This window comes from Natrix helvetica, assembly GCF_964273705.1.
Source record: "Natrix helvetica genome assembly, chromosome: 6".
NCBI lineage: Eukaryota > Metazoa > Chordata > Lepidosauria > Squamata > Natricidae > Natrix > Natrix helvetica.
Genome location: NC_138553.1, coordinates 47654067 through 47666777, shown reverse-complemented (window position 1 = coordinate 47666777; position 12711 = coordinate 47654067). Strand labels below are relative to the sequence as shown.

The 12711-nt window shown below is 38.1% G+C and overlaps 1 protein-coding gene and 1 long non-coding RNA gene across 3 annotated transcripts in view; one reads left to right on the top strand and one right to left on the bottom strand.

Moving 5' to 3' along the window:
* Nucleotides 1–747: 747 nt before the first annotated feature.
* LOC309394331 lies at nt 748–5139 on the bottom strand. Its single transcript, XR_014175723.1, has 2 exons — nt 4812–5139; nt 748–1327 (listed from the first exon to the last, which is right to left on the bottom strand). It is a non-coding gene; the product is annotated as an uncharacterized lncRNA (long non-coding RNA).
* A 240-nt stretch (nt 5140–5379) lies between these two features.
* Nucleotides 5380–12711, top strand: part of CAND1 (cullin associated and neddylation dissociated 1) — a 29802-nt gene continuing 22470 nt past the window's right edge. The window contains exons 1-2 of one of the 2 annotated variants that reach the window (XM_081957337.1): nt 5380–5769; nt 11258–11401. In XM_081957337.1, the coding sequence (XP_081813463.1) occupies nt 5702–5769; nt 11258–11401 (212 nt within the window). In that variant the 5' untranslated portion in view covers nt 5380–5701. The remainder of the gene's footprint in view (nt 5770–11257; nt 11402–12711) is intronic. The other variant, XM_081957338.1, reaches the window with a different exon arrangement.

The following is a 12711-nucleotide window of genomic DNA, read 5'->3' as shown; positions in this document are numbered from 1 at the left end:
GCTTGGGGCTGCTGATGCGACTTCCAGGGAGGCTAAACCAAGCGGCACGCCTCTCACAGCCGCTTTCGTGGCTTCCCGGAGCGCCAAGTACCTTCACGCTCTTCTCCGCACTATCCTCGGCTCCTCACGACTGCAATAGACGTCCAGAAGTGACGGGGGCTGTCGGGCTGGAAACCCAAGCTCATTAGCTCCAAAAGCTGCTGCGCCAGCAAAGAGCTTACTTACTTCTTCGGCAGGCAGCAATAGCGAGCCAAGGGCTCTCAATAGGGCTCTTAGAGGCATGGTGCGCATGGGCGGGGGGAACGAGCAGACCAGCGAAGACTGGATGGGCAGGGCCCTGGGGTGAGTGAGCGAGGGGGTGTTCCATCGCTGGAACCAGTTCTAAATGGCTTGCTAGATTTGTGGAACCTCTTCTAGCAAACCGGTTAGAACCGGCAGGAACCTATCCCTGGTCTGTATGGACAAGTGACTGCCATTTAGGAAGCAATTACAAATATAGGCACAAGCTGTAAGCCAAGAACCTCTATTGTGATTATCCTAACAGAAGGGTAGATGGAACCAAGGCTCCACAGAAACATAGCATAATAAGCAGGCCTATTTTGAATAAGTACATTAAATAAAATACTGAAGAGTATGTAAACATACACACAGAGAGATACACATTAACTTATATTGCATATGAACAGTGGAACAGTGTCCTGCAGTGAATTGAAATCAGCAAATATCCAACAAATCATGGACAAAAAATGTAGTTAAGAATTACAATTTTACTAAGTTTCAAATTTATACTACATATAAAACTAAAAATAACTGAGTGTATATATGAACAAGACAATAAGTAACATTCTGGCTTAACAGCCAGATTCATAGTTCAGTGCAGCATTATTGTCATAGTTATTATCTTAAAGACTCAATGACAATGCTAGATTTGTTTATATTTAATACCAGTTTGCCCACCAAAGTCAATTGGATGGGAGAAACATACTTTAAAAAATTTAAATCTGAATATTTTAACAACGGTTTCCTGATATGAGAAAGGCAGAAATCTTAAACTTGTCCCTTAGACAGTTGCACAGAGAAGTAAATGAATGTTCAAAGACTTGAGTGCAGAAGTATCCACAGGATCCAATGGTTTCATCAAAATAATGGAAGCAGCATCATGCTTTCATGGTATTCCATGTAGCTTATCCTATCATATGTGTACGTTGATGCTGATACACATAAAGAAAAGAATTTATGTCACAATTGCGCAACTGTTTTCATCATTTGCTCCCTCTCATCCGACACCTCTGTTGGGACCGAATATTTGGCACAGATTGCTCTGTTCCTTTAAGGTTTTGGACAGAAGAAAAATAAGAGATTATTTTCTGTTTGTTCATACCAAGTTAGCAGTGTTTTTTTAAACTTATACTTTATTTTATGACAGTTTGAACTCATGGCCAGTTTACAAGAGATGGAGAGACTTTACTTTCATATCATACTGAAATAATTAGGAAATTTTAGATACCAACCTAATGCTTAATGTTTTGGAGGGGATACTTTAATCATACATTACATCAATATTTAGTTCTAAGGTAACCTAAACTTATTAGTGTTTTGTCCAAACTTTAAGAAAAGTATATCTTTTTTGGATTCTGGACAAAGAAACAATAAAAACAATCTGTAAAAATGGGATCACCTTATAGGTATAATGGAACATATACTGTATGGGTGAAAGTATGTCAAAAAGAGATAGATGAAGAAAAATCCAACTAAGTCACTTGAGATTTCCCCCAAAAACATTTTAGATATAATAGCTGCACAAATAGCTTTACTAAATCTATCTAGAGCAGCTTTCAGTTTATTTAATCATTTGGGGGCCAGGTCAATACTCACTTTGGTTATTTGTGCTATGCCACACAAACATACTCAGTAGGGTTTGCTGCTTTATGGCTTAGGAAATGTAATCACTTGCTTCTAATATGGTATGAATAGAGATAGGCAATGAGAACAGTAGGTTTCTGCCAGCAAAAGACTAGATAGCAATTACTAACAGAACTATGGAGAAAGGCGCTCAGAATAAATATGAATCAAGTGGTAATATATTTTTTTTAATAAATTTTACAATCAAAGACTAACATGCTCTTGACAGAGAACAGATAGAATCTTTATACATATCCAAAAGTTATAAACAAAGCTAAACCTATGTAGCAAAGACAACCTTGAAGAAGGAATGAAAGAACTTTAAATGTCATCTTGGTCTGGTCAAGATAAAATCACCATAATTCTGTCTAATCATTTATTTACATTTTGGTTTGCTTCTTGTCTACATTTTGATATAGGATACTGAAGCTGGATCCTAGTGTTTATACAGGGTGGTATAATACACTATGTTAGCATTAATTAACCTCATTTAAATACACCATCATTTTCAATAGGCTTATACAAAATAGCCAAATTTGTCTCAGAGATGTCCTTTGCAGCATAGAGATGTTACATGTCATGTCATCAATAACATAACATGCCCAAAAAGGTGCTAAGCACTCTCTGGCAATAAAAACATAATACAGGACTGAAGCTTTTTCTGGCTACTGAACGAGCTGAAGGAAATTGTGGTAAAACTGAATGTATTTTGTCAGATATATACTTTTGATATATTTTTATTTGGGTGATATTTAGCTGGAATTATGAAACAAAAGCTGAATCCTTTGACTAATTTATGTGTGTGTTGTGTACACACACACAAACACACTGAAAGCCAACTGAATGACCTTGGGCCAGTTGCTCACTCTCAGTCCACCCACCTCCCAGGGCTTTGTGGGTGTGGGTGTGGAAGCAATCTATATAGGAAGTGCAATTTACAAAGACTCTTTTGGATTATGTTCTTTAGCAGAGACAGAGAAAAGGTTTACCGTATTTATTCGAGTATAACGCGCAAAATTACCAAAAAAAGAAATCAAAGTGTGGGTGCGCTTTATAAACGAGGGCTGGGGTGGGGTGGCAGTGGCGAATTGTAAATTGTAAATTTCCGGACTGCAGCCTCGATCCCGGCCTCAGGCGCCGCCGCGCCGTGCTCAATAGTCGCAACTCAGCTGCCTGCCGCCTTTCCCCTCCTTTGTCTCCCAGCCGGGGCGGCCCGCCACCGAGTTGCGACTATTGCAGCCGCTGCTGCCGCCGTTTAAACCAAGGAATCGTCACTTGTTCTACCTACAGAAGGTCCAGCATAGAAGCGAAGCCGAAAGAGATCCTTGCGAGGCTCTGCAGGCTTCCTCGGAGTAAGGAAGGCAACAGCTCCCCTCACCCCCCAGAAGGCAGCGGGGCTCGTCGCGATGAAAAAGGCAGCCCTGATGCCGAGGAGAGCCTTGCAAGGAGGCGGAAAGGAAAAGCCCGAAAAGGCACCAAAAGAAGCGGGGGGAGCTTCGCCCGCCTGGTGGGCAGCCTGTGCGCGCCTGTTGCCAGCGTTCGGCGGAAAGACGCGTCCTGGAGCCGCCTCCGCCGACCGCCGGAGCGCCGCCTCATCTCTCCCAGGCGCCGCCTTTGAAAACGCCTCGATGGCTGCCCACCAGGCGGGCGAAGCTCCCCCCGCTTCTTTTGGTGCCTTTTCGGGCTTTTCCTTTCCGCCTCCTTGCAAGGCTCTCCTCGGCATCAGGGCTGCCTTTTTCATCGCAACGAGCCCCGCTGCTTTCTCGGGGGTGAGGGGAGCTGTTGTCTTCCTTACTCCGAGGAAGCCTGCAGAGCCTCGCAAGGATCTCTTTCGGCTTCGCTTCTATGCTGGACTTTTAGCCTGCTCTTCCTCTTCTCTATACAGCAATCGCCTACTCATTACAATGCCTCCCGCGAGTTTGGTCCTATTTTGTCTTGACTAGAGCAAAAGCTGGCGCGCCTCCGCCCCCTTCCCGCCCCGCCGGCGGCAATAGTCATTACTATTACAATGCTTGTTGTGAAACAAAATTTTATACCGATTTTTAATCGAAAATTAGGGGGTGCGCGTTATACACACGTGCACGTTATACTCGAATAAATACGGTAGATCATTAATCAATTAGATGATTTAGGGTCAAGCTATTGTAACAGGGTTTATTCACTATGCTGCTATTTTTTTCTGTTTCAGTGGGATGCTCAGCCATATAGATGAACTAAGCAGTCTTCCAAGATTATAACAAATCTGAAGGGAAACAATTCAAATTCAAATTTGTTTTTGAGCAAGAGACCAATTCTGTGATTTGGCTAGGACACCTGTTTCAGGTATAGTATTGGCTAAGGTAGAAATGTCTAAAGTCCGGCCCGGGGGCCAATTGCAGCCCATTTTCAAATTTCGAGCAGCCCACAGTCTCTTCTCCTGCTGGAGTTATTTGTTTAGTCTTTCATAAAATAGTTCATTTGCTTTTAATGTTAATGGTTCAAAGAATGTGAGGCTGAATGGTCAGCCCCACACATTTTCATCTCACCAAATGTGGCCCTCCTTGCAAAAAGTTTGGACATCCCTGGGCTAAGGTCTCCTTATTTTCATATTACATAAACCTAGCCACTATAGTTTGTAGCTTGGTGTATTTTGTGAACCCAGTCAAACAAAGGTTAAATAAAACATAGTTTAACACCATATACTATACAGTACAAAACAAATCTTAGCCCTATTAAGAGGAAAAGAGGAAAAACAGAAGAAAAATTCAGCACATAGTAATGTCACTTCACTATTCATGCTCACTCTTTCTAAATATATTTTAATTGGTTTTATTTTAAACTTTATAGTCTGCATTTTAATACTGCAGCGTGTATAAGATAACAAAGTCTCTCTGTTTACAATTATAAAAGCGTTTATACATCGTATTTACCTGTTGTTCTAGTGGTTATAGCCCAGGCTAAAAACCAGGAGACCTGGGTTCGAGTGCTGCCATCATAAAATGGCTGGATGACCTTGGGCCAGCCACTCTCTCAGCCCAGCTCACCTCACAGGGTTGTTGTCGTGAGAAAAATAGGAAGAGGAAGGTGCGTTTGGATATTCATTTTGTCAGTTATTTTTAATAAAGGAGAGATAAAAGTAAAGAAAATAATATAATAAAGTCCCTCAGTTTAAATACAACTATAAAAGTACTATGCACTGCATCCGTATCTAAAATAATAGTTCATAATTTAAATCATATTGCCTTATTTTCATGACACAAAAAAGCTCCCTCCCCCTCAAAGTTTCCAACACCTACACTCTACTCCACCCACGAAGACAACCCACCCCTCTTGCTTTCTAACCAACCCGCTCGCGCAGCTCTGCGTCGCGTACGTCGCCAGCGTCACGCGAAACAGGCCACCTACGCGATCGCGCCAAGCCAATCGGGGGCTCAGAAGAGCGACGTTAGCGAGGCCCTCTTTGAACCCTGACCTTAGGTCCTCGCGCGAGGCAACAGACGGTGGGACCTTACGTCCGCTTCCATTCGCCTGAGCGAGATCGTTCGCGATTGTCCTTCGCCTTTTCCCGCGCGAGTAGCCGCCGCTGGCGATGATACTGATCTCCCCACAGCGCGCGCGCTAATCCTCCCGTCATCGCGTCCCACCCCCGCCTCGGGGAAAGCCTCGGGGAAAGCACGGCTCGCCGCCGCCAAACAGGCGCCGCCAGTCTCTCTTGCCAGGCAGAGCCCTCGTTCCCCCCGTTTCATCTTCTCTTCCCCCCCGGACACAGCAGTAGGCGACGTGGAGCCGGCCAAACGCTTCCCTCACCGGGACCATCATCATGGCGAGTGCCTCATACCACATCTCCAACCTGCTGGAGAAAATGACATCGAGTGACAAGGACTTCAGGTAAGAGGCCGAGACTGGCCTACCTACTTCTGAGTGAGGAGCTTTCCGCCTCCTTAGGCTGAAGGAGGCTCTCCGCATGTCCGCAGCTGGGATGCTTGAGAGCGGGCAGGCCCCAGCTGCTTCTTGGGAGGTGGTGCCCCGCCAGCCTGTCTTTCGCCTGATTTGAGGCCCGTCAAGCAGGAGAACCCGAGGTCCCTGATCCCGGCCTTGTTGTGCCTCGCTTTGAGTCCGCATGGCTGCGATTTGGAGGCCGGCCTTGAGGCGGCCCTTTTCTCCCAGAAGTTGTCTGGAAGTTTGTTAACCCCATTCCCTCTTTTTGCTATACTACTCTTGTACTCCCTGATTTGTCCTAGAAGCCCGTTCTCTGCCAGCAGGACGTTTCCTTGTGTTCAGATTGTAACCGTTTCTGTTCTTAGTCTTTTTCAGTCCCAGTTAAAAATACCTTTTTAAACCAAATACTTTAATGTGTGTATGTAGAGTGGAGAAGCTGCTGTGATTAATGTTGCATCTTTCTGAAATTTTATTCTTTGAAATTTGTTTCTAAGGTATAAATATAACTTGAATTCACAATAGAAACATGCATCTTAAGATATTATAATAAACACTGAATTTTAGTTCAGAAATATTAAAATACTGGCTTAGCTATAGATGTTACTGGTGTTGAATATTTCAGTATCTCACTTCTTTTTCTTTTGATATAAAAGGCAAAGTGATTTAAGTGTATATCCTGTCCACGCCTGCTGCAATAACAAATTGTGCATTAATATTTCTAATACTGTAGTAAAATAAGAAAAGTTTTGCAAACTGCTGAAAATCTTGCTGTTACAAAGTTAAATTAATTGAAACATTTTTTCAGAATATATTCCCAATATTTATTATAGAAGACTGACGTACCTGTAAATCCTCTTTTGCATGTTTGTTGAATGAAATACTGTAAATGATTTTCTTCATTTGCATCAACATTTAAGTTACATAAGGACATAGAAAATTATAACTATCTATAAAGGACATTAAATTTATCGATATTAAATTTATCAACAGTCTGTCACAACATAGCAGCATAATTAATGATTGATCATTTGTTAATCTGTTGTTAAACGTAACAGATTAATTTCTTAAGTATTGGTATTTTCTTATGTTTGCTGTTGGCAGATAGATTCCATTAAATTATAAAATGCATGTAGTCCTCGACTTTTAACCACAACTGAACCCCAATATTCTATTGTTAAGTGAGACAATTGTTAAGTGAATTTTGTCACATTTTACAACCTTTTTTTGCCACAATGGTTAAATGAATCGCTGCAGATGTTAAGGAAGACATGGTTTTAAGTGGATCTGCCTTTCCCATTAACTTTCCTTGTAGAAGATTAAAAAAGGTGATCCACATGACCCTGAGACACTGCAACTGTCATAAATATGACTCAGTTGTCAAGTGTGTCAATCCTGGTCACATGATCATGGGATGGTACAATGATTGTATATAAAAATGATCATACCATTTTTTCAATGTTATAACTGAACAAGCACTAAACAAACTTGTAAGTCAAGGACTACCTGCATTTCCCCCTCTATTTTGTTTTCACTTGTTATATACAACTTACACGCACACACACACCACACACACACCATGTAAAGTATTCCATGTTTCCTGAAGTTCAGTATGGAATTAAATACATACATCAGGCATGAACTCTCATTTTCCATTTAACTGTAACTATGGTATAGCTCTTCTGCATCAGCTTCAATACTGATCATGATGCGGTTTGTGTTTTTACCAGTGTCAATACAATAGTCAAACTAGGGTCAGATTTATAATTTTTAATGAAACAGTCCAGTGTAGGTCCTAAAATCAGTAAGTTTAAAGCACAATTGTGCAAAGTGATTCCACTTTGTAATTAATTAAAAGTAAGTTGGGTATTTGTAAAAGAAGCATGGAAGTACTCATGTAATATTTACAAGTCCTTTCCACTCATATAGTGCTCAAGTCAGGTAATAGCAATAATAATAATACACATAAAATATTACACAATGAAACAGTAAATACAAAATTAAACAATGCATGAATGTGGCATGTTTCTTACAAATGCCATGGACTTTTCCAGGCCAGTTCTCTCTCTTTTCAAATGCACTATGCTTCTATATATTGTGCATATAAGAAGATTAAAACCTTGTGTATCATTTTCATTGTTGAATGAGGCAAACATTTAAGGACATGATTGTGGGCATTTTTTTTCAAATATTACTACATATTCATGGTCAGACGCCTTTGGTTTTCCTATATGATATTGTCATTCAGGCTTCTTTTTAATATTGGAGAAGATGTTTGTCTTAAAAAAAACACTTCACAGACATCCCAATTCCATTTTTTATTAGAACATTGGACATCTTTCTGCAGTGTGATGACTACTACTGCTATGTATGCCCTTACTTCTTTCTGTTATACCATATTTTTCGGGGTGATGCACCGGAGTATAAGACGCAGCAAGGTTTTGAAGAGGAAAATTAAAAAAAAAGTTTTTGTACTCTGCAAACCTCCCAAAATGGCCTGTTTTTCACAAAAATGGACTCGTTCCCCCCCCAAAGGCATGAATAGCCTTTAGGGGGCTTGCAGAGTGTTCCTGGGGGGAAGGCCCCCCCCAAAAGGAGCAAAAACGTTTTTCGTTTTAAAAAAGGACATGGATAGTCTTTAGCTTAGAGTGGGGGCTGGGGTGTGTGTGTAAAATTGAGCAAAAAATGGGCCATTTTTTTGCTCATTTCTGCCTTCCCCAGCCCCCAGGAGCTCTCTAAAAGCTTCCTAGAGGCTATGCATGGCCATTTTGGTGAAGGGGGCGGGGTTTCAGGAGGCAAAAATGCTGTATTCAGTGTATGAGATGCACCCAGATTTTCAGCCTCTTTTTTGGGGGAAAAAGATACGTCTTATATTCCAAAAAAAAAACCACAGTAATTTCAGTATGTATGAATAACATCAAATTGGAAAACGCTGTTCTAAATATTTCCTTGAAATATATGTATAAAGGGACTTACTGTAAGCCTTTATTCAACAAAATAGATATTTATAATAGTTGCAAGTCACATTACAGGGGAAAAAACATTTAGTAGCTTTTAGTTGCATTAGATTGAATGTAACAGCAAAAATTATTTTAATGATAATATTAGTGGTAGTATTTAATATCTTACCAGTAATTTAAGGAAGTGTTAGGATTAAATATGAAATGGAGTAACACACACACACACACACACACACACACACACACACACAGAGAGAGAGTAGAGGGATAGATTTCATTGTTTTCTAAAATTTAAGTTCACATAGAGTCCAGAGTTTGTCATGTGGCTAGATTAACTTTCATTTAGAGAAAAGGACTGAATCAACTCCAGTTTCCACTTAGACTTTTATAAAAGAGTCATGTAGAAAAAGAAATGTTACCTATTAAATTTTGATTTTTTGAAGATACTTTACCAGCTTATGTGAGGTTCTGGGTATCTTGTATAATCAGTTCTTTTTTTCTAGTGATTTTGTTTAATATTAATTTTCATACAATTTCCATATTTCTAGCTAATTATAGATGGAACAAGTAATTTATTGTTCAATGTACAAATTATATGTGAATTTATATTGCATGGGTGTGTATATCTGAATTATTTATGTTGTCAAGTTTACTTAATCTGTTTTAGATTTTAAAATGTTATGGTTCTTCTCAGGCTGAAATTAATTTGTTGGTTGAAATGAAGATTTAGAGAAACTTGGCTAAGTCCAATGAAGACAGGTTGAGAAGATAGATATGTTTAGCTTTAAACAAAAACAGACTGAGAATATGATAGCATGCTTCAAGTATCTAGGGAAATGCCCGATAGAAAAAGTTACTGTTTTCTATCAAAATAAATTATGTAATATCATTATACAAGACATGGAATAGTGCTTAAATTACAGAAAGGCACATTTCAGTTGAGATTTAGGGGGGGGAAAGAGCTTTCTAATGGTAACCGTAATTTTCGGACCATCTTCTCCAAACAGAATTCAGCCCAATTGGGGACTTTACAGATTCCTTCCCTCAGGAGACGGGGATTGAAAGGCTGAATTCCAATCTTTTTAATGGCAGCTTCATCCTTCTGAATCGAGCTTCTCCTGAAATCTGGGTGACATCATAAATTATGACATAAGGGCATTTCTAAAAAGCTTTTTGAACAGTATGTACATTTATGAGCTCAGCGTTTTTATTCAGTTTACAATTGTGAACATTGTGTTTAATTTGGTATTACTTATTTTAGTGACTGGTTTTATATGGTTTAATACATTGGTTGTTTCTATGAATTATCTAAAATTTAGTATTTAAGTAATATATAAGGATGGTGAAATAAATAGAATATGTATAGGAATGTAAGAACGAAACAGATTAATGAAGGAGGTGGTAGACTTCCTGTAAAATAGCTACATGTTAAAATCGATGCCAGATACATAGCCCACTTAGTGCTATAATTTAGACTGGTGTTTTTTCAAACTTGACAACTTTAAGATATTTGGACTTCAACTTTCAGAATTCCCTAGCCAGCATCTTAAAGTTGCCTGGTTTGAAAAACACTGATTTAAACTAATGTCTCAAAACAAAGATATGAACTCTGCATGAACTACCATATTTTTCGGAGTATAAGGTGCACCGCAGTATAAGACGCACCAAGATTTTGAAGAGGCAAATAAAAAAAAAGGTTTTGCACTCTGCAGACCTCCCAAAAACAGCCCGTTTTTCACTAAGATGGGCCCGTTTTTCATCAAAAAAAGGGCATGCATAGCCTTTAGGAGGCTTATAGATTGCTCCTGGGGGCCCAAAAATGAGCAACAAACGGCCTGTCATCCCCAGCCCCCAGGAGCGCTCTGGAAGCCTTCTAAAGGCTATGCATGGCCATTTTGGTGAAGGGGGCGGGGTTTTGGGAGGCAAAAAATGCTGTATTCAGTGTATAAGAAGCACCCAGATTTTCACCCTCTTTTTTGAGGGAAAAAGGTGCGTCTTATACTCCGAAAAATATGGTATTCCAGTTCTTTGGTTTTGTAATTTTGTTTTCTAGTAACATGATAAACTATTCAATTTTTCAGACATAATTAGTCTTTCAGTTTACTATTTACCTGGATAGCTAAATAGCTAGTGTCATTTTTTTTTGCTTTCTATTGTTGATACTTATTTAAATATTTACTTAATGGATTAGGCTGAAAGGTAGTTGAAAAGTTGAACAAAAATAGATATTTGATGTTATCTTTGCCTTTCTTTTCTGTTCATTTTTTACGACAATTGGTGGTCTTGTGCAGATGTGAAAAGGTAGTTTGATCTAACATGTTTTTTCCCCATTTCTTTCACTCTATTTTGAAGTCTTTTCTCCAGAATTGAAGTATATTACTTTATTTCACATAAAGTCTAACATATTTGAAGTTGAGATTATTAATTATTAGATTGATATAAAACTGATGGCTAACTGAAATGACTTTCTTTAAAAAAAGGTTTATGGCAACAAATGACTTGATGACTGAACTACAAAAAGATTCTATCAAGTTAGATGATGATAGTGAAAGGAAGGTTGTGAAAATGATTTTGAAGTTGCTTGAAGATAAAAACGGTGAAGTGCAAAATTTAGCAGTCAAATGGTATGTATTTTTTGATCAGGCATTTTATTTTATATCAATTGTCTTGATTTATACTGAGAAACTATGAGTTGGTTTATCTGTTCTGTCATCATTCTATAAGCAAGTCAGGAAAGCCCAGTGACCTTACCATCTCAAATATTATATGGTATGAGATAACAAGATATTCTTGTTTTTCTCTGTGAATCAGTTTTGATATAATATGTATGAATCTATGTTGATTATTTTGAATCCAATTTCACTGGATAATACTTAGAGAAAATATATGTATATAATTACGTCTACATTCTGTCATTGATAGTTTTATAAACATCAGTTAAATCTTACATACTACAAAGGGAAACAAATGTGTTTGTTTCATTCCTTCTCATCTCTTTGAAGGCCAGCAGTGGTCCTTACATCCGATTATAGTTGTTACTAATGGAGAATTAAATGTAATTCATTTTAATATGTTTATATAGAACCAAATAATACTTGCATGTGGTGTACGAAAAGACGTAAAATTCTATTTGCTGTCATGAGAAGATGCAGTCATTTTGAAATTAGCTAACGAGTGTACAGTAATTGACTATTGCATAAAAGAAAATTTTTTAAAATTCTTTTATTATTTGAGTCCAGAAGCAGTGATACCGTGTTTCATGGTACTATACAGGTTATTATAAAACCAAGTTCAATGATTTTTATAGCAAAAATTCCCATTGCTTTATTCACAACCATGGATCAGCCTGAGAATAGATATATCACCTATAAATCAGATGTTTATATATAATTTTTACATACAGAGTTTTTGTCATTGCTAAACATAATATTTTTTTTAAAGTTTAATTCTTTAACAATGTTAAAACCTTACATTTGTTTATACTGAAGAAAAAGCTGATATCTTCCTTACTCTAAGAATTATGATTACTTAGTCAGAAGTAATGATAGTAGATTATGTATAAATAAAAATAGGAACAAAACTTATCTTTGAGTCAGATTAGTTTTGTTAAATAAACATTCAAATTGAATAAATCATGAATTGCGTATGACTCTACTTGAATTAATCATATACATAAACTTTCATTGAGAGATTTTACTTCAAATTCATTGTTAAATAATTTTAATATTTCCTAAGATAATCAATTTACCACGTTTCTGTTTTTTCCATTATTGTATTTATACTTGAAATATGATGAGAAGTATTCACGGATCAGCTTGTTTCTTCATTAATCTATGTTGTAGAAAGTGACAGCTGTTAATGTAGGAATTTGAAAATAGCAAAATGAATGGCTTTGCTAATATGTTTTTAAATTTATTTTTGTTAGATTTTATTT